General features: G+C 35.3%; 2 protein-coding genes and 2 long non-coding RNA genes across 8 annotated transcripts; 2 read left to right on the top strand and 2 right to left on the bottom strand.

The window, feature by feature from the left end:
* Positions 1-455: 455 nt before the first annotated feature.
* LOC113690764 (uncharacterized) lies at positions 456-8,225 on the bottom strand. Of its 5 annotated transcripts, none has more exons than XM_027208806.2 (9): positions 8,128-8,225; positions 7,283-7,679; positions 5,673-6,119; positions 5,412-5,586; positions 4,632-4,929; positions 3,408-3,480; positions 2,797-2,890; positions 1,189-1,268; positions 456-980 (listed from the first exon to the last, which is right to left on the bottom strand). In XM_027208806.2, the coding sequence occupies exons 2-9, from the start codon at positions 7,394-7,396 to the stop codon at positions 804-806; spliced, it is 1,458 nt and encodes a 485-aa protein (XP_027064607.1). In that variant the 5' UTR covers positions 7,397-7,679; positions 8,128-8,225; the 3' UTR covers positions 456-803. The 5 variants fall into 5 exon arrangements, 3 of the variants coding, with proteins under 3 accessions (XP_027064607.1, XP_071906507.1, XP_027064609.1); XM_072050406.1 differs by having other exon boundaries at positions 7,283-7,476; positions 8,128-8,214; XR_003448481.2 differs by lacking the exon at positions 8,128-8,225 and adding an exon at positions 2,429-2,512 and having other exon boundaries at positions 844-980; positions 7,283-7,988.
* Positions 8,226-9,726: 1,501 nt separating this feature from the next.
* LOC140007403 (uncharacterized) lies at positions 9,727-12,469 on the top strand. Its single transcript, XR_011814715.1, has 3 exons — positions 9,727-11,649; positions 11,952-12,209; positions 12,326-12,469. It is a non-coding gene; the product is annotated as an uncharacterized lncRNA (long non-coding RNA).
* Positions 12,470-12,559: 90 nt separating this feature from the next.
* On the top strand, positions 12,560-13,346 carry LOC113690669 (uncharacterized). Its single transcript, XR_011814714.1, has 2 exons — positions 12,560-12,633; positions 12,756-13,346. It is a non-coding gene; the product is annotated as an uncharacterized lncRNA (long non-coding RNA).
* Positions 13,347-16,458: 3,112 nt separating this feature from the next.
* On the bottom strand, positions 16,459-17,780 carry LOC113688981 (diaboline synthase-like). Its single transcript, XM_072050713.1, has one exon. It carries the CDS (start codon positions 17,778-17,780, stop codon positions 16,851-16,853), a length of 930 nt encoding a protein of 309 aa, XP_071906814.1. The 3' UTR covers positions 16,459-16,850.
* Positions 17,781-21,415: the final 3,635 nt, after the last annotated feature.

The raw sequence follows: 21,415 nt of genomic DNA, 5'->3' as shown, positions 1-21,415 counted from the left end.
GGAATTTTGATCACATTGCATGGCAAAGGTAGTAGTTAAAAAATTGAATGGATATTGCGCGGTTAGCTGAGGAAGGAATATGATCGGGATTATTGCCAAATTTGAGCTTCAGAATTTCCTACGAAAACAGAGTACAGGTAATTCGTTTGCTAGCCAAAAACTGCAGTGTTATTTGCAATCTTCCACGAATTTGGAGATCTTACACATCCAAACCAGAATTTACCCAGGATACAAGCCATAAATACCATCTGCCATGAAAAGAGAAGCCATTTTTTTTCCTTGCTGCAACAAATGATTCATCAAGAATAACTGTAAAATGAGCTACAGCAACTATCAACTTCAGCTATACTCAATTCATCCAAGAAAAATTTAGCTGTTTTAGAAAAATTTTACTGTAGTAGTGTATATGAAAAATTTATACTATAAAACTTTTTTGAAGTATTTGGCATATTGCATGGATGAGATGTTTTTTGAGTTATTGTGTATTACTGTAGCATTGTATTTGAAAAAATGACCAATCCAAACGGTGGTTCACCAAAATTTGGAGATTTCCAAACCCAAGCTTGTGAAGTCTCTAACTGGTATTAACTTACTATGGGCTTCTATATCGATGAACTTACAGAACAATGGCGCTGAGCTACCTAGAAAGGAAAGGAAGATCATTTAAGAATGTGTTTATGTTCCCAGAGTAGCGGTTTCATGCTGCCTACCATTTTCAGCTGGCCTAATAGATAGATTATCTGTCAGTGGATGTTGACACTGGTGGTTATCATGCTGAGATTGAAGATGGTGTTGCCGGTGTCTTAGGTCGTGTTCATGGTGCTACCGGTGCTGCCGGACACATTTGGATGCTGATGAGATGAATGACTTCTGCTTGTTCTCCATCTCAAGTACTCCACAAGCAGTGAATTGGTGCTAATTGCAATTCCAAACCCGGTGAAGGAAGAAAGCAGCACCGATAGAATTGCATTTACATTAAGCTGCAGAAGTAGATTGATTGAACTATATTATAAAATTCATCTTCTTCTACATGTAAGATAGAAAGTACGGGAGCAGCTAAACCCCCTTCTCACCCACCCATATGACAAACAAAAGGCGAGAGATGTTAGTGTGTGACTGTGATGGTAGGGGGATGAGGGTGCCAGCGCACAGAAGCAAGAGAAAGTAATGAGAGAGAGAGTAATTTACCACAGTATAAAATATATGAGCAAAAAGGATGACGATTGCAAACTGGAATGAGGCATACGCCCACATGTAACTTTTACCAACTGCCAAAAAAAAAAAAAACTTATCATAAGAAGAATAATCAATTAGGAGCAAGAATAATTGAATAAAAAATTAAACCTAGTAAAAGTATCAGATGAACATATCCAACTTCATGGACAATTTATATGCAGAAAATGCTTTGTAACATGCACATCAACATTTCCAAGTTTAGTATACAAAAAATGTCATTCTATTATAAGGCAGGCAAGCAAATAGGAGATTATAAGGTATTCCCTTTGCCAGAGTTAAAATATCAAATACTTTTGTGAAAGTTTTACACTTGACAAGGAACTATTCATTATAGTTAGGCCAATCAGGTAAAGCTTTCTTTTATGTGGTAGTTTCAACATATTTGTCTAAGCTTATGAAGTACCTGTCCAACTAGCTGCCATAGCAAATCCTGTTATTTCAGCTCTTTCTTACAAGATGTATCACTTTACAGAAAAAATCATAAACAACTTTCCTCCTAGAATTGTAGCAAATTGAAAATTCAAAGAGAATTGTTTGCTCTTAAAAAAATGTCAATATTTGGTTTTCCCCATTTTCTTCTTCAATTCATTTCTCTGTTCACTACAAATTAGGATACATTTTCTTTTTGGTTCTTTTTTGTTTTCTTTCCTTTTGTTTTGTTTTATTTTGGTCTGTTATGGTTGATATCTTACTTCTCTTATGCTGGAAATTAACTTCTCAGTGTTGTGGACTATCCTTTTGCTAGCCATATTCTGAGCTTCTTCACAAAAAACTTAGATGATTGACATTGACTTAGAATCTGATTATGCTACCAACCACTGGGACAGTCTCAAAGCTTTTACATCCTGACTCTAGGCACCAAATTAATGTATCCAACTAACCGGGGGAGAGGGTTGGGTTAGGTGGTAAGGTTGGAGGGGTTGTAAGTGAGAGGTCTTGGGTTCAAGTCCTCTCACTTACAAAAAAAAAAAAAAGTATCCAACTAACTTAAGCTAGTAACCAAGCATAAAATCATTTTTTAACTAGCCTACAAGGACAAGTCTCAACACTCGTCAATTGAGTTAGATGTAAAGCATGTAAGGCAACATTTAGGCCTTCCTAATGTGCTTGGATGAGCTATTAACTAGTTTACCTTTTCCAACTACAATTTTGCAAAAGCGATAGGTGCAACAAAAGTAGAAATGGTTCTTACCATTTTTGAAAATTTTTCCAGAATCTTTCCTTCATTTTATCCTTTTTTTTGGCTTTGGCTTGATGGTCGCAGTACTGTAAATACCTATAGACCCAACATACCCATACAGTTATCTATATGTCCAAAGATGCTTAAATGATAGGGACTGGTGCTATTAACCTATATTACTGCAAAGAAAATTCCACTTTGTGGATACAGCTTAGTATAGAACATGCATCCATTTCCTTTGCCTATATTGACAGTGAATAAATGTGCTGCAAATAACCACTAAAGGCCCTATTTTGGTCCAAAAGATAGAGAAAATAGTACCAAACAATGAAAGTAAATATAGAAATCGCCAGCAGAAGAAACAGTAAAAAAAATCTTACCCATGGTAGAAGCTATCATGGTTGAAATGAAGCCTAGTGCACAAGAAAAAGGTAAAGAGATCGCGAGTGCACGAGGTCCCATGTCAGATACCTGCTTAGAAAAGTGAATTATGATGACAATGTGATGCTTTTGAAGAAAGAATATTGGAGAGATATATTGCAGAAAGAAGCATATGGAAATGCTAAATTTCTCATTCCACTCATTTTTAATGTATAAAATCATAAAAGACCAGCACATTTTCTGATGTTTCAAAAAGTCAAACCAGAATATATGCCTTGTTCCCTACCACAGGCACCCTATATCTGGATAAAAAAATCTCATCATTGGATTCTTTTGGATCTTAGGCCCATTACAGGCCTTTTTTTTTTTGTTTATGAAACTTTTTTTTATTAAACTCAAAAAAGCACATGATTTATAGAGTCTCACTACCCAAAGACAGCTGATACATCAATGAATGCTAATAGAATGGTACTGTCAGCACTCAGGTAAGGGAAATTTACATGAGCAATAGTTCAAATATATAGAAACGTGCTGCACAACCTAGACTGGTTATACGTGTAAACTAGACTGGTTAAAGCAAGGCAATGTTAAGCAGAGAGCATAGTCATACCAGAAGCTGCTCCAGAAAGCAGAAATATGCTAGCATGCTGACCATGACCAGGATTGGTATGTCTTGCCAGAGCCTATTTGAGGGTGAACAAATAAAATACCAAAGTAAGCTCCAGAAAGTCGGGATTTAAAGGCAACGAGAATGTATCTATATGTATCAGCAAGTTTTACATGCTGCATGCAGGAACAGACTAGAGCCTGAGTCAATTTGGACTAAAATTTTATCACTGTTGTAAGACCACCAGAAGATTATTTACTGTCATATATCTCAGCTTGGAAATTACTAACTGGAAGTTGAACAGAGGTCACAAGGCAATCATTCTCATGAAAACTGTAATTTAGAATTGTATGGTACTGTTTCACCATTCTGGTATGCTAGGGTTCATAATAGCTGATTGTATTATAAAGGTTGTCTAAGAGACTTTTTTCCTGGAGTAGGATGAATTCTCCAGTGAATGTTATATGCAATACAGATCTTTCCAATAGAACTGCAGTCAAATGATATTGAGTCAGATTAAACAAAGAAACTTGGCAGGGGTCCAACAGAATTCTTCCACTTCAATCAAATATGGTATAACAACACAACTATATCATTCCATTATGAAGTTTCCATAAACAACATTGAAGACGTCATCATTCCCGACACCATTTTGCTAGATTCTAGGCCAGCAAGATCTGCGTAAGCAGCGAGCAAGTTGAGAGAAGGAATAGACATGCTTTTCTTAAAATTTCACTTAATTGTGATCTTGTTCACTTAATTGTAGCTAAAGGTTCTTCTCTTTCATAATACCAATATTGTGAGCATCTATGGTTGCTCTTTTGGGTTTCTTACAATCTTGCAGCTCTTTGATGTAACTCTTTCTCAATAAAACTGAAGCACTGGGAAATTCCACCTCCCGTTCTTTTCTTCTACTTATGAGTCAAAGGTTCTCCCAATTCACTAATTTCACTTTCTGTTTCCTCATTTTACTTCCCATTCTATCTTTTCCTTTATCATATTTCTGTAAACATCATCCTCTTTGGGTATGTAGTCACCTTTTGCTCAGAACCTGTTTTGTTCTGTAGCCTTGTGCTTGAGTGTGCATAATCTATTTTCTTCTTTTCTTAGTTGTTTAAAACATGTTCAAGTTACATTGACGTTAATAAAACAGAAAATGATGACAAAGTTAAGTGCATATTTAGAAAAAGGAAGAAAGGTAAGTGCATATTTTAGTGCAAAACTTGCCTGTAACGAGTCACTTCCCTCTGCTGTGCACCTACTGGCGGCCTTCTTACGACATTAGCTGGATTCTGTACTTTCAATAATGTTACTGGAAGATTCTGAACATCATTCTTGCAGACATCACAAGTTTTGTTGCCTTTAATACTAAACCACTTAATTGCACATTCCTTGTGGGCAAGTGCAAGCTCTCCTTTGCAACTGCACTCCATTTTAAATGTTTCACCACCTTCTCCAAGTTCGACCAAACATATCCTACACACTGCCTCTTCTTCTGGTATATCTTCTGCAGCATCATCACATGCTGTACAGAAGAAAATAATTGTAACTAGAACCAAACTTTTTGAGAAATTTTAGGGGAACCAAAAAGACAAAAAGAAAAGGAAAGATAGATGGAAGTAGATTAAAATTTCTTGTCTTCCTTAGTTTTGGAAAGACAGATTGCTGTCATTTCATTGTACAGTGTCATTTGAAAATCAACTCAGTCATATGAATATCCAAAAACCACTATATCATCTTTTCAGCTTTTTAAGGCAACAACATTTGTTGAGTTCACTTGGCTGAACAGAGGTACAAGCGGCTTCATACGTTAAAAAAAAATATGTGAAGGTTATTATTGGATGCAGAGTCAAACAAATTAATCAAAGAGCATAGTCTTGAAACTTCGTGAGACAACAGTCACGGTACTAATGGAATTCATGAAGAATACCAAACAATTAGAAATATCTTGTTTTTGAATTCTTAACAAAAACGTCATCCTATACATAGGGTCTGAATAATATTTACCTGTTTCTATCTCTGTAGCATTGTCTACTACATTATTCTCATCTGTTCTAGGCCGAGGGGTTGCTGATATTACACGAACCAAACATCCTGAAGAATCTGTCCGTCTTAGACTTTTAACTTTAACATTTACGGGAACTGAGAATGAGCGTTGCATTTGCTGCTCAACCTCATGCTTCTGTCAGAGGTAGACTGACTTAAGGATAGAGTAATAAGCACAGAAAAAGAGTCTAGAACATGAAGTAAATAAGTAAAGAGACTTACAGGTAAATGTGTGTGGCCATTTAAGTTACTTTCCTCTACTTCATAGGTACTTGCATCTGTCACTGGAGTAACTGGCAAAGAATGTGTTGACGTTGTTGATGAAGAGAACAAAATTTTGTTGAGAGAAAATGACCTGGAGGTAGAAGGCCTGTTTGAAGGCTTATCAGAAGGTGGAGTGTCGGGAACTATCAGAACTGTTTTCTCACCATTATGGGAAAGGTTCTTTCCCTTGAAGCTTTTCTGTGGAAGAAGATTTTTCATGGATGACATAAATTTTGCTGAGCTTGGTCTAGGAGGTAACCCATTCCTCGTAGAACTTGGACTAGGAATGTCAATTCGTGCAAAACTAGACAATGTGTTTTCCAAGGACCTCACAGGTACTTGCAAAGAAGAAAGGTTTGGACGCTTTGGGTGTTGCATTAAGGTGGCCTCTTGTCCTTCTTCTTTCTGAATTACAAGAACAATCATATTTTGGAATCCTTGATATTTAAATGACACTTAAATGAAAATTATTATTAATGCAATCAGTAAAAAATATGACCGCACCTTCCTTGGAGTCAAAATATAAATGTTTGGTTAACAATTTAACTGAGAAAATTATGAACTGGTCTTAGCTTCTTTTTTTTTTTTTTTTTTTTAAGTTTTTACGTACATGTAGCACTGACAATAACAAGCCTGATAAATCGATCAGGTCAGACAGGTGCTCAGGGCACTGAATTTTCCTTCAAACTGTTGTGCATCTCTACAAGATTCTGGACTTGTAGGATTTCTCATCACCCGGCCATAAAATAAACCTCGACTAACCACACACTGGCATCAAAGTTCCATCCAAATGGCACCCTTGAAGTTATATCCATAAAGCAGAAATTTCTCCAACAAGAGCTATCAATTAATTTAAATGTCAATGTGATGTCTGAAATACATACCACGAAGAGAAACAGTATCATACATTTATTTGGTGACACTAATGAATCACACTGTATTTTTTCAACTATAAGCCCGACAACCTCTATGAATGCTGTCTTATCAGCATATAACCTAGAAACTCAAAAGATGTTACTTCTCATGATCAAGTTAGTTTCTTTTCACTTTTTTACTTTCACATGAAACTTTCTCTGTTTCTCTTGTTCTCAGACGCCTTCTTGAGATCCCCTCTCTTCAGCAGCATTCACCCACTATCCTCATTTCCATTATACTACATAACAATTAGTTTATTTCTTCTGAATTGTTGAAGGAAATTGAACCCACATATAAGATTGAGATTGTACATTGCCTACTCCCAGATATCCAAACAAACAAGCATTCACCTTTGCCATCAAGAACTCCTTTTTTTTTTTTTTGGGTGTTTTCTGAGCTTCACATTTCAAACATAGCTCATCAAACAGTCCTAAGATTAACTAGAACATCATATAACCAAGACATAATTAAACACAAAAACCAATTCTTCTGGCAAAAATAAGGAGTATAATTACAGACTTGCCACATTGAAAACAGAGAAACTGCCCTTGTTTTTTTCATCCACCAATAAAGAGCAATATATCCATACACAGTACACTTACAGATTCAGACAAGAAGAATTTCAAAGAAAAAAAGTTGAAATTTCCTTTTACCATTTTAAAATGATGAGGCTGAGACATATCTTCATCTTGCATTGATTGAGGTTGATGAGTTGATTGATTCACCAATTCAGAAACAATCACCCCACTTCCAGATTTCTCATCCATACTGATCAATATCTGAAATTCCCAGTTTTTTCTTTTCTCTTTTTCTTTATAAACTCAATTCACACTTTTAAGCTGTAATCCTGAAAACCCAGAAAAACCCATTTCAGTATAAACGAAACTGGTATTTCCAAAACCAATTCACTCATCAAGCTCAAAACTTTGAGCTTGGAAAAGGATACAGAGTGATAGAAGCAGCGGGCAGCAGCAGTAGCATCAGGAAAGAGGAGAAATATGAACAGCTTGCTTTTCTTTTCCAGGAGAAAACAAGATGGGATGTCGGAATCTGCTAAGAAAGATGACAAACAAACAAAAAATTTCCAAAAAAAAAAAGCAAATTTTGTTTAGAAAGAATTTGAAGAAGTTGGGAAGAAGTTTCAGCTTTGGAAAGCAAACTAAATGATAACAAGAAGAAGTTTTTTGTCTTCTTGTTTTCATATATTTTCTTTAACGTATCATTAGCACTCTGCAATACAAATTACAGGTAGGATTATTAGTATTTAATTAGTAATTTTAGTTAGTTTATGTCTTTCTTAATTAAAATAATCATAGTTGGTGGTATTTATTAAAGATAAATTTTTCATGAAATTTAGTTTTTGCACAATTAACATACATTTATAATTGTTAGCGTAAAAAATAGTGTATAAAAATTTATCATTTATTAATCCCAATTTAAATTTTGAGATTAATTTAATAATATGAATACTAATAATCAATTAAATATATAACAGTACCCGCCGACTAGCTCTGAAGTGTACGGCAGGAGTCTCCTGAGTGCTGACCTTTGAGACTAGATCAGATTCTTTGTGCCTTCTACTAATATATACATTTATTTGGTAGGGACATCCACGTGATATGATTGCTACTTTTATTTTTTTTTCTTGTCAAGAGAACGTACAATCCTTGTCAATGACTGTCTTTATGGCTGTTGCCCACAAAAGAAAACAAAGAACCGTTGTAGTGTAGGTTGTAAGAGTTTTTAATTTTCATGAAATGTTCAATATTATCCAATTAAATCTTCATACAAATCTATGTAAGTTTATTGATCAAAGAAGAGGTCCATTTCACCAAAAAACCAACAAATGAGACGAGAGAATGGAGAGAATAATACATTCAGCTTGTTCTCATCTCTTATTACAAATCCAAGTTTACAGTCTTTGATTGTGAGTTTTGTGAATTTCTTTATGGGAATAATTCTTATGCACCAATTAAAAAAAATTCTTATGCACCATTTGTTTTTTTATGCATCTTATGAAGGTAAACTCAATTTAAATGGATAAGAGGTAAGAGCTATTTAGGTATGACATATACTGCCTAATTGTACATTTAGTATTGTTTCAAAAAAGTAAAATAAGAGAAGATTGTTATTGTATTTTACAAATTGTATATACGCTAAGTGGGAAGAGGGATGAGTTTGGTAGTTCAGAAGAGAGTGTGTAAGTGAGAGGTTTCGGATTCGAACTTTCCTTATAATAGTACTTCTTTTCCACTTTGTCCACATTTGGACTTTTTTTTTTTTTTTTTTCTGTCATGGAGGATAAAGCGTGTGGTCCTACGTATTTATTTGTTTTGCAACATTACTTCCACTTCTGCTTTGGTTCTTGGAGCATATACTTATATCCTATTTCAGAATACATGAAAGACCATAAACTCCACGAGACTCCATTTTGTTGTGGTGTGTAGCCAACGGTCAGCTGCCTCTCCAAGCCTTCATCTTCACAAAATTCTTGGAATGCATTTGAGGTGTACTCCTTATCATGATCACTCCTCAACTTCTTGATGTAATAGCCATTTTGTTTTTCAACAAGACTTTTCAACTTCTTAAAAATTGAAAACAGCTCGGATTTTTCTTTCATAAAATAGACCTAACTCATTCTTGAAAAATCATCAATGAAAAAGTTGAAATACTTATTACCTCCATGAGAAGTTGTCTTCATGGGCCCATAAATATCTGAATGAATTAGCTCCAAATTCTTCTTGGCTCGCCATGCAACTCCTTTAGGAAATGGTTGCTGGTGTTGCTTGCCAAGTGCACAACCTTCACAAAATTCATGTTTCTCCTCAATTTTTGGTAAGCCACATGCCATCCCTCTTTGTTGAAGCACTTTGAGCCTATGAAAATTCAAATGATCAAACCTTTTGTCCCACAACCATGAATCTTCATTGACATTTACTTTCAAGGCTTGATTTCCACTATAATTGAATTTGATTGGAAAACTTCGGTTGGCTTGCATTTGGATTTTCATCACAATTTTGTCATAGATGCAGCACTCATAATCATCAAAGTTAAGTGCATATTTATGCTCAAGAAGCTGTCCAAGACTGAATAAATTTTGGTCTAAATCAGGAACAAATAAAATATCACGAATGAACTTCATACCTTATTTGGTTTGGACACCAATTGTTCCCAATCCTTGTGCTTGAACTATGACTCCATTTCCCATCTTCACTTCAGTCTTATAGATTCATCCAAGTCAACAAAAATGAATCTAACTCTTGTCATATGATTGCTATTGTTCTTGACTTCAGTGGCCATGTGACAAGCATAGAATAAGTTTCCTTCTCCTTAGTTGTCTTCTGAAAATTGTGATTGATGATTGGTCTTGAATCTGCAATCCTTCTCAACATGGCCAAATCTCTTGTAATAGTAGGCTTGTCTTTGTGCCAACAATCTTTTTTAAGGTGATTGGTCTTGCTACAATAGTTGCAAGGTTGTAAATTTTGAGCATTAAGGCCTCTTTGAAGGTTGTTTCTTCTTCTTTCTCTTGAATTTTTGCCTCTGCCTCTTCCACGGCCATATCTACCACCTCTTTGTGAGTCTCCAGTTACAAGATGGTTCTTGTTCATTGGTTTTGGGTGTGAAATTCAGTTTCGATAGGAAAACACTTTCAACAGATTTTTCAGCATGTCTAGCCAACCTTCTCTCATGAGCTTTCAAGGATCCCATCAACTCTTGAACACTCATGGAAGAAATATCTTTTGTCTCCTCAATTATGGACACCAATGAATCAAATTTTGGAGGTAAACTAACAAGAATCTTTTCAACAATTTTGCTATCACTAATTTCTTCACCAAAGGTTTTCATTTCATTTACAATTGTGGTGATTTTTGTGTAGTAATTTTGAATGTTTTCATCAACACTCATCAAATTTTCAAGATCTGTTCTAAGAGTCTGAAGAGTAACATTCTTTACTTTAAGATTCCCTTGAAACTCTTTTTGTAGAATCTCCCATGCTTCCTTGGCATGATCAGCTCCCATAATTTTTGAAAAAAATATTTGGACTCATACCTTACTGGATGTGTGAAAGAGCCTTTCCATCCTTCTTCATATGCTCCTTCAGTGCCTTTAATTCTTGATTGGTGAGACCTTTCTCACTTTCCGGTTCTCTATAGCCATTCTCTACATATTCGCACAAATCTTGTGATCTGAAAATTGTTCTACTTTTCACGAACCAATGATTATAGTGCTCACCGGAAAATATGAGAATTGGAAGACCATCACTAGTATGATTAGCCATATTGTATAGTTGAAAATTTCTCAAAATTTTCTAGTTTTAGGGTATGAACTAAGGCTGTGAAACCTTAGCTTTGATACCAATTTGTTGGATATTAAGCCAAGAATTGAGAATATTTGGAGACAAGGGTAGCTTCAATTGTTTCTTTTTCTTTTATGTCTTTCACTCTCTTGTATTGGTTTGAAGCTTATAAGGTCTATTTACAGTTGTAAATGATCATTCTAGATACATAGGGAAGAGTTTCAGCCACACTTACCAACAACCTTCTTAATTTCCAACCTTCAAAATACATAGAGAACATTTCAATTATCTAGAAAGCATTCCAACATTCTAGATACATAGAGAACATTCCAACTATTTCATTTACTAAGTAATTAATCAAGCTAATTGATTTAACACATTATTCAACACACGTGATCAAAACATTTTATCAGCCACCTTGGGAACTAAAGAAGGATTCACAATTTTGGGCACTAATATTTGTGGCTCTTGGAGTGGTATCATTACTAGCATATCCCGCAAGGACATACTTTTTTGGAGTGGCTGGAGGTAAATTGATCAGACGGAATAGATTGATGTGCTTCCGAAAGGTGGTTCATATGGAAGTTGGTTGATTTGATGAGTCTGAGAATTCAAGTGGAGCTATTGGTGCAAAGCTCTCTGCTGATGCGGCTACCCTGCCTGCATTAGTTGGAGATGCACTTGTACTGCTCGTTCAATCCACTTCAGCAGCAGTTGCAGGTTTGATTATTGCTTTTCGTTCAAGTTGGCAACTGGCACTTATTATTCTTGCTATGATGATACCACTGATAGGATTGAATGGATATATACAAACCAAGTTCATGAAAGGGTTTAGTGTAGATGCAAAGGTTAGTGTTTTGAAAACGATACTGTACGTTAGTTGATATCTGCTTGATATAGAGGTATTCAATGAATTATCCTTCCAAAAAATAACCTTAAACTTGTTTTCCCAAAAAAAAATAAAAATTTTCTGGTAAGCATTGGAAAATCACTCAATTATGTAAACTTTAAAATTTTTGCAGATTATGTATGAGGAAGCAAGTCAAGTTGCTAGTGATGCAGTTAGGAGTATAAGAACAGTTGCTTCATTCCGTGCTGAAGAGAAGGCGACAGATATATATGAGAAGAAGTGTGAACGCCAGATGAGGGCAGGAATTAGGCAAGGGTTGATCAGCGGAATTGGTTTGGGTTCATCATTAGCATTATTCTTTTGTGGTTAATGCCACTGGTTTTTACGTTGGAGCCCATCTTGTAAAGGATGGCAAAATGACATTCTCCGAGTAAGTACAGAAAACACGTCCTTATTGGAGCCCATCATTAGCATTTACCTTGTAGGTTTTCTTTGCTCTAATATCGCCAGCTATGGCAGTTACTCAATCAAATTCAATTCCAACAGATTCAAGCAAAGCCAAGAGTGCTGTGGCTTCAATGTTTTCCATACTAGACAGGAATTCGAAAATTGATGCCAATGATGAGTCGGGCTTGACCTTAGAGACTGTGAAGGGCGAAATTGAGTTACGGCATGTAAGCCTCTAGTCAAGTATCCCCCTTTCATAACTCACAGTTTTTTGTATGAGTGTTTCGATAAATGGATTCTGCGAAGACACTTCAAAAGCCGGCAACTTTTGAACTCTAGTCAAGTATCCAAGTAGGCCGAATGTGCATATATTCCAAGACCTCTCCTTGATGATTCAGAGTGGCGAGGTAAAACTGGATAACCTACCTATAGTTACCAAAACAAGGTTATTCGCCGGTGATTCTTCTTCTTCTTCTTCTTTCTCATATGTTGTGTACTAAATTTAGTTGGCACATTAATGATGTTTTAGACAGTCGCTCTAGTTGGAGAGAGTGGCAGCGGGAAATCTGCGGTGATCTCACTGTTGCAAAGATTCGACCAATCCTGATTCAAGTCATATTACACCGGATGGGATTAAAATTCAAAAGTTTCAAGGGAAGTGGCTAAGGCAGCAAATGGGGCTTGTGAGTGAAGAACCTGTGTTGTTTAATGATACAGTTCGAGCCAACATTGCCTATGGGAAGGAAGGGAATGCCACAGAAGCAGAAATAGTAGAAGCAGCAGAGTTGGCAAACACGCACAAGTTCATTAGTGGGTTGCAGCAGGTTTGTGATCAAACACTAATCTCATCATTTTCACAATCTATAGTATGTCAACCTAAACATCTAAGCATTGTCACAACGTTTTCAGCAGTCTTAGTTTAATCAACAGAATACAAATTTTGTACTTCTATGGAAGGCTTTTCAGCCTCAAACTGTTGTATCTCAATACCAATTTAACCCGGGCTAGCTGCAAACAGGTAACTGCTTCCTTTTCCTATGTAAGGTCGATGGATAACTTTCAGCAATTAGATCCTCAGGAACATTTACCTGTTTCAAAAAAGTGGTTTAAAATACTGAAATGAGAGCCCCATCATCCTTTTGAAACAATGGTTCTGAAACAATACATTTAGTTACAAACCCCAAAACCCAAATTACAGATTTTTATCAAGATTCCAATTCTAAATCCTTGCCATGATTATGACAGCAAACAAGAACCCCACTTCAGTACCACTCTAAAAGAAGTAGGACTGACCTCCTATTATCAAGTTCTATCTTCAAAATAGAACCAAGGTAGAGATATGGCCATGCTGAACAAGTGTCAGTCCAAAAAACAGAGACAAGAGGACCTAAAACAATTAACTACCAAAGTTGTATATTCAGATGATTGCAACTATACCAAAATACAGATATACCAAACCACTCGGGTTGGTCCAATGGCGAGGGAAGGTCTCTTAGAATTCTCCCGCTATACCAATTTATTTGTGAACAATTAGAAATGTCCAAAAATGAAATCACTAAGAATCCTATCATTATTTTTATCAGAAGGAAGAAACCAAGCACACGCCAATCCTTTATTATTTTTATCCTTTTTCTTTTTCTTTTCTTTTTTATGTTGCTGAATTTGATTTTCTTTTTCTCATGGACGTGTCCTTTCCTTTATAACAAATTAAATTGGATTGGGCTTAGGAACAAAAATAGAAAAATAGAAAAAAAAGGGCCAAACTCTTCTTTCCTTGTTCTTTGTTTTTAAGATGACCAAAATTTTAATTTGCCTAAAACGAAAAGGCCCACATTAAATTAAAAGGAAAACCTTCAAAATTTTAAAAATTGCAGACTATATATATATATATATATATATATATATATATATATATATATATATATATATATATATATATACACATATACTCCCTCCATCCCATAAAATTTGTTGCTTTTGAAACAACGTGCAATTTATGTATAGCGATATTTGTAGAAAAGAGAATTTTTACTTTCCTTTTTTATCCTTAATGGCAAGTCATCTTTTATTTGTTGTATTGATAATTGTAAAGAATAAATGGTATTATCAAAAAAAAAAAAAGAATAAATGGTGGATCATATGAAAGGTAGAGATAAAATTTTACTGAAAAAAGTGGATTAACTTATCTAACATGACAATTAATTTGGGATAAGAAAAAGTGACAAATATGACTAATTTTATGGGACAAAAGGAGTATATCAATGACATTCGCATCTCAAATTGAAGCTTCAAGTTATATCGAAATTGCACTTCAAAAACATTATTATTTTAATGGGTTATATGATATTTTGAAATAATTTTGTGATCTCTAGCATACTTTACTCTTGATTCAACTTTGAGATGAAAATGACAATACCCTCATAATTTACAAAAGAATTGCTGCAGAAATTAAAAGATATTAAACACAAGCTCTTGGGATAGTGGGCTAGAGAATGGGGTCAAAGCCCTTCCCCTCTAGCTGGTCAGGGGATTGATCATGGATAAAAAAAATTTAATAGATATTTAAAGAAAATAAAAAAGTTTATTGAGTTAATCTTATTTATATATATATATATATATTGACAGTATATACACCATCACGATTGGACGTATGAGACATAAGCAGAATTTGAATTTCAAATTTAAATTCAAATGAATTGTCATACATCCAATGATGATGATAGTCATAAAATATCTTACAGGTAATTTATTTCCTAATCTTTAGTGTCCTCATTTCCCTACTACATTATTTTGTAAAGTTTCGAATTAATTAAGTAGGTACACCCTAAGGTAAAATTAACACATAAGTAGGGATGGCGGTCACCCGCCCTGCGAGGGGCTAATGGGGAGGGGATTGGGGCGGGGGCAAGGGCGGGGGAACGCGGTCACCCACCCCGCGGGGGGTTAATGGGGAGGAGGTTGGGGCGGGGGCAGGGGGAATTCCCCCCCCCCCCCCGCTTAGAAACGGGGCGGGGGGCGGGGGTACACTCCCTCGCCCCACCACCCGCTTTAAAAAAATAAATATATAAAATATATATATGTATATAATTATATATAATATATAATTTAATTAGTTACAAACTTATGATAATGATATTATTAGTTATATGTATTATATAATGTCTATTAGAATACATAATATAATTGATATTATTAATTATACTAATTATATATGTGTACTAATACAAATTATTAATTGGTTATACTAAATTTACTAATACATTTATACTAAATCCCTAATTACACTTAATACAATAACATTTTTTTTCTTAAAAAAAGTGCAAGCACAATAATGAATTAGTGATTGTATATGTGCTAAAAGTGAAAACTTGATTACTTTAGTTATATTTATTTCATCATGTTGAAGTGTATTCAAATAATTTTTGTTTGATTGTTTTTATAAGTTTCAATTGTAAAATTACAATAAATAATAATTTGATGATGTGTTGATATTTTAGTATTGATTATTTGCTAAAATTTAACTATAATAAATTTTTATTACCCCCGCGGGGGCACACGAGGTGGAAGCGGGGCGGGGGGAGCGGGGGATGGGGCATGGAGCGGGGGCGGGGGCGGGGGGAATTTGTAGGCAGTGGGACAGGGGATGGGGGAGGGGTCCCCCGCTCCAACCCTGCCCCGTTGCCATCCCTACACATAACCAAACTATAGTGCTTCAGACCCATTGAATTCTATTTCGACATATAAATTTCAAAATTCAAAACCTTCAATGCCGGCTCTCCGTTTCAAAAGTGCGGGGATGTACTCTAAACTTGCAAAAAATGGCAGAGAAAAATGACAAACAAACTTGAAGTCGTAGCAGAAAGGTTTAAACTACTTGCATCTAAGGAAAGGCATAATATTTGAAAATACTATTGGTATCAAAACCAATGTAGAATCATCTAATTTTATTTATGCTATTCAAGTAAAACAACATGAACTTTGCCACAAATTTGATAGTCTTTTTATTTATTTATTTCAAAGGTTCAAATAGCTCACCTGAGGAGACATGGAGCAATGTCTATGTAATGTAACTGTAGATATGTTGACAACATAAAGAGAAATTACTCAAGTCACCCTTGAGGAGATTAGAAGCTGTGAGTATACAGCAGCAACTCAGGATTACCAGATTGTGATGCTGATGCATAATATATGAATGCTTATCATAGTAATGCTTGGACATGTTTAACTTTAAGCATCCAAAGAGGCATAAGCAAGCAGCACTTCATTTTCTTCCAATAGTGACATGTCCAACTCTTTTAGGATAATATGTGCATATATTCCATTACCATCTTCCATGTCTATCAATATCAAAATGTTGGCATTTTGCCCTGGAATGGTTGCTGGGTATACCAGCGAAGGTGTTCCCCAGCCAAAATCAACACCATAAAATGGAAACCTACACCAGCTTGAGCACATGTACAAGTCAGAGTTGTGTGTTCCAGTTGCTGCAGTCAGCGATGGTGAGTGGAATGCTTCTAGCCTACTAGGAATGACATTGATGTTTTCTGTGCACTCCTTGCGCAATTTTGTTTTGCCTTCCCTCAGTTTATTAACTAAATCTGGTAATTTAACTTCAGCATTGTTGTCAACCGATGTCAGGAAATAGCTGATAAAAATTCCCAACTGAATTTTGTGGAAGTGGAGGGACAATTATTTGTCGAAAATTCACAGCATTCAAGCAGATTGATCGGCGGATGTGTGATCCCGAGTTTGCCTTTGATGCTGCAGACATAAAACAACTGTAAAGTAGGGCTGACACAACTTCAAACCGAGTAGGGTTTTCTACTCCTGAGTCAAAAGCCATAGCCTTGAGTTCTCCAATTTTAGAAGCATGGAACGCCAATATCCTTTTCACGTGCTTCCCTTGATCTAGCTTAGGAGGAGATGGTTTTGGAAATTGGTGACCGTCAACAGGGGGGAACAGAGAAGCTCCATGAAGATGAGGAGATGGGATGTCACTCGTTTGACGAGCTATTGCTGCCCAATCATTCATGAAAGTTGATACGCTGGATGCATCAGCAATCGTGTGATTTATAGACACACTCAATACTATGCCTCCACAGTTGAAAGAACTGAGCTGAACAAATGCTAGACTACGATGATCAGCTAGAGCCGGCCCGGAGGATAGAGATCTAGCAAAGATAAGATCTTCCATTTTTCCAGGACTTAATTGCTTGCGAATCTCAGACACTCGACAATTAATTCGGCCTTCAGTAAATTGAGCACCCATGTCGTTGCAATCAATCATATAGCCGTTTTTCATCAGCCTTCCGGCGAAAGGGTAATACTGGGCAAGGGTTTTTGAGAGAGAACTTTTAAGCAGTTGTGATATTTCATCGGCAAGCCAACGAGTTCCCTTAATATTAGGATAGAAGAAAGCCAACGCGATCAGAATATTTGGTGGGACTCCTTGATCTACCAATGAGAGCTTGTGGTATCTCAAAGAAGTTGGAGTGGGTGAGGAAGGCTTGATGAATGTTTCAGAAATTATCTCAAACTGCAGCGAGGCATCCATCCTGATGAATATTTGCTTGAATGAAGGCCTATATGTCTTATCAATAAGCTTGTGCTGGCTTTGCTAACCTATTACCCTTTTATAGTGTGATGAACAATGGCATTGTATTTTTGGTATTAACCTAAAATACCTGTTTTCCGAAATACCTGTACTTGGAATAGTTACACATCTCTTAGCACACTGTTTTACGAAATACCAATTTCTTTTAAAGTCTCTCCCTATGGTACAATTGTTTTACAGTCACTAAAATACAAAATTCATCATTACTTGAATAAGAAATGATTTTAGAGTGCTTAAGCAAATCAAACTCAAAACAAATATATGATCTGAAATTCAATTGCATTTAGCGAAAAAGGACCTCATCATAGAGGTAGAAGTTCTGCCTCCATGGCTATGGATCCGGGCTTTGTCGCCGAATGTGAAGAACCAATTCGTTTGTCCTATTAAATCTGTCACAGTTGTTATTTTTCCATGTCCAAAATCGTTTGTTATTTTTGAAAGTTCACTCTAATCCCTTGTCTTCTTTTGTCATAGCATTCAGATTCTGAATTTTGAAGGATAAAATTGAGCAATTGTAACTATAAATGAACAATTTTCGAAAGCTAAAATCTTAAAATGTGGCGTATTTTGGGATGTAGGAAATAATTTTTAAGGATGGGAACTCACTACTTTTGAGTAGGGTGGGCTATAACATACAGGTCTTTCATGAATTTTCGTATGTTAATTTGGTATTTATAAATGGTAGCTCTCCCCAGTTCTTCCTGTAGGGAGCTATAACATTTAGGCCATGAATGAAACTTGTTGTTTCTTAGGCCTTTAAAACAATTTGATACGTTAACTAATATGCAAGTTATTTATCATAGATAGAATCTTACCCTTCTTCTCAGTACACATTCAATAGATGACTTCAAGCTCTTCACCAAGTGATAATTTCACCCTCCCTATCTCCCTCTGCTTAAAATTCTCAAGAAGCCATCAGTCTAAACATAGTTTTTCCAATCCACTGGTGAATATTAGGCTACCCCGCAGTCCTACATTGATGAAAGAAAGAAGCTATAGAGTAGAGAAATCCTAGTATGTGTTTAGACAACAGAAAAAAAAATCCAAGAGGACCACTTTCTTGTGCTAGGATTCATTTGTTTCCCTTCAGATTTTTAATGAGACCCATAAATAGCTGCTATTTGTTTGCCTAAAGTCGATTGAGAGTGTGTAAATCCAACTTAATCAAAAGCTTCATCAAATTTAATGCTGGCAAGTGGTGCTAACCTAACAAATGGAATATATCATGCCTAGATAAAGCCTGGAGATATACCTAAGGGCAACTTTGATTATTGTGTACCTAAGCTATTGTTGTTTTTCACGATTAGGAGCAAACAAAAGGTTGGAAATATTCACAAAAAGCCTTTTTCTTGATAGTTAATCACGTAATTTATTTTTTTTCAAATACTTGTTATGTTAGACTTGAATTCCCAGATGATTTTGCATACAAATCTAAAATTTTCAAACCAGAAAGTTGAATTCCAAGTAGGTATATTCAATAGTGATAATAAGCTAACTAGTGAAGGTTTCGCATTCATCAATTGAATTTTTTTTTGGGTTGAACTTTTGGGATTGTTGAGATTGAAAATTTCTTATTCGAAAAGGAACAATTAGTATATCCGATGAACATGAAAAAGAAATTGGGAATTCAGTAGGAAAGGCTAAGAACTTTTGATGATTTATATTAATCCTCTTGGACTTGTTAAATGGTGATGGAGAACGTAAATCAATTGATTGGGATGCAATAGATTAGAACTTGAAAAGGATTCATTAAAGACTTAATATTCTTTAATTAATGCAATTCTTAGTGTACGTGGCTGATTCTTTTGTTTTTTCAAGTAGGTCAAATTATGTTGCTTTTATTAGAGTTCAAAAATTATCTTAAAAAAGTGAGGATAATGTTGTACATGGTTTAATCTTTGACATGGATGAATTCTTTGATGAAACTGACGATGTTGAACTTTTTGCATGCTAAATTTTGGCATGAAAGAGAGTAATAAATTCTTAAGTTTTTGCAAACTAGCAATATAACCCATGCTTTGCACAGGTTTCTATCTTAAATCAAGATTATTTCATAAAAAAAAGTCACATAATAAGAAAAACCTAAAAGCTTCAAAAGTGTATTAAGTTAATGTCAACTTCTACTGAAATATGTTACTTTAAATAACATGAAGAAAAAAAAAATCCTTACTTATTGAGTGTAAGCAATGGCCTCTTATCAACTTCAACAAATTAGATAGCTTAGAAAATGTGTGTCTAATTGTTATATGTAATTGGAATTGTCTAATCAAAATATTCTTAAACTACTTGCAATCACATTCCGCCCCACCTTTCCCATCTAATCGCCACCCTCTCTCTTGTCTCACAGCTCCGCCTCTCCTCCTCTACCCATCTATCCCCTCTCCTATCCTTATTTCCATATCTTGCAGCCCCACCTCTCTTTTGACTACAGATTGCTTTCTCCCTGCTTACAGTACCACCTTTCCGCTTTCCTTCACTGCCAAGACCTATTCTGTCATTTTTCATGCATTTTTTCCTGTCAAATACACATCCAAATAACAATTTGCAGCAATATTTTGAATCCCGGGCCAACAAGTAAAGTGAATGAGCTTTAACTTCATATTTCAACCCTGATTCAATGATTTTAAATTTTTTTTAATTATGTATTATTAAATTACTTGGATAAAATTAATATGTAAAAAAAAGAAAAGAAATATTTGGTGACAAAATGGTTCAGAGGCCATTTTTTACTAGTTTTTGCTGGTTCGCCCAGTTCTTGATTGGGTTTGATCAGTTCATCTAACTTCTAGAGTTAAATATAGAACCAAACTAGAGCCATGACCGCTTTACGGTTTGATTGGATAAACTAGTTTTGGGTATAAATTTAGTAAAATTCTACCTCAATGCATGTTTTTTTGAAAAAATGAATATAGTAAAAGATCTTTAAGCACTTCCACGAAGGTGCCCTTGTTTGTTTACATTCAAGTCAAGAAAATAGTTCACTTCAATGCTCACCCTTGTTATAATAGTTTTATGCTGGACTTATGATTAATTAATTTTGACATTTTAATAAATATTTTTATGAATAGTTGATATGATTATAACAGTTTAAGGAAGAAAAGTGAAAGAAAACAAAAAGGAAACATATCAAAAACATTTATTCATGAAGAGAAGAAACAACGGTCTAATTAGAATTGTACAGTTGCTTGAAAACTTGCTAACAAATTTGGATGACGAAGGGAAAGCGACTAACTTTGATGAAGGAAAGAAGCTACGCCGCAGTCCTACATTGATAAAGCAAAGAAGCTATAAAGTAGAGAAATTTTAGTATGTGTTTAGACAACACAAAAAAAAAATCCAAGAGGACCACTCTCTCGTGTTTGGATTCGTTTGTTTAATGAGACCCATAAATAGCTGCTATTTGTTTGCCTAAAGTCGATTGAGAGTGTGTAAAGCCAACTTAATCAAAAGCTTTATCAGATTTAATGCTGGCAAGTAGTGCTAACCTAACAGATGGAATATATCATGCCTAGATAAAGCCTGGAGATATACTTAAGGGCAACTTTGTTTATTGTGTACCTAACCTATTGTTGTTT

This window comes from Coffea arabica, chromosome 5c (assembly GCF_036785885.1).
Source record: "Coffea arabica cultivar ET-39 chromosome 5c, Coffea Arabica ET-39 HiFi, whole genome shotgun sequence".
Lineage (NCBI taxonomy): Eukaryota > Viridiplantae > Streptophyta > Magnoliopsida > Gentianales > Rubiaceae > Coffea > Coffea arabica.
The sequence above is the reverse complement of the archived record's forward strand: the minus strand, read 5'-3'. Positions and strand labels throughout refer to the sequence as shown.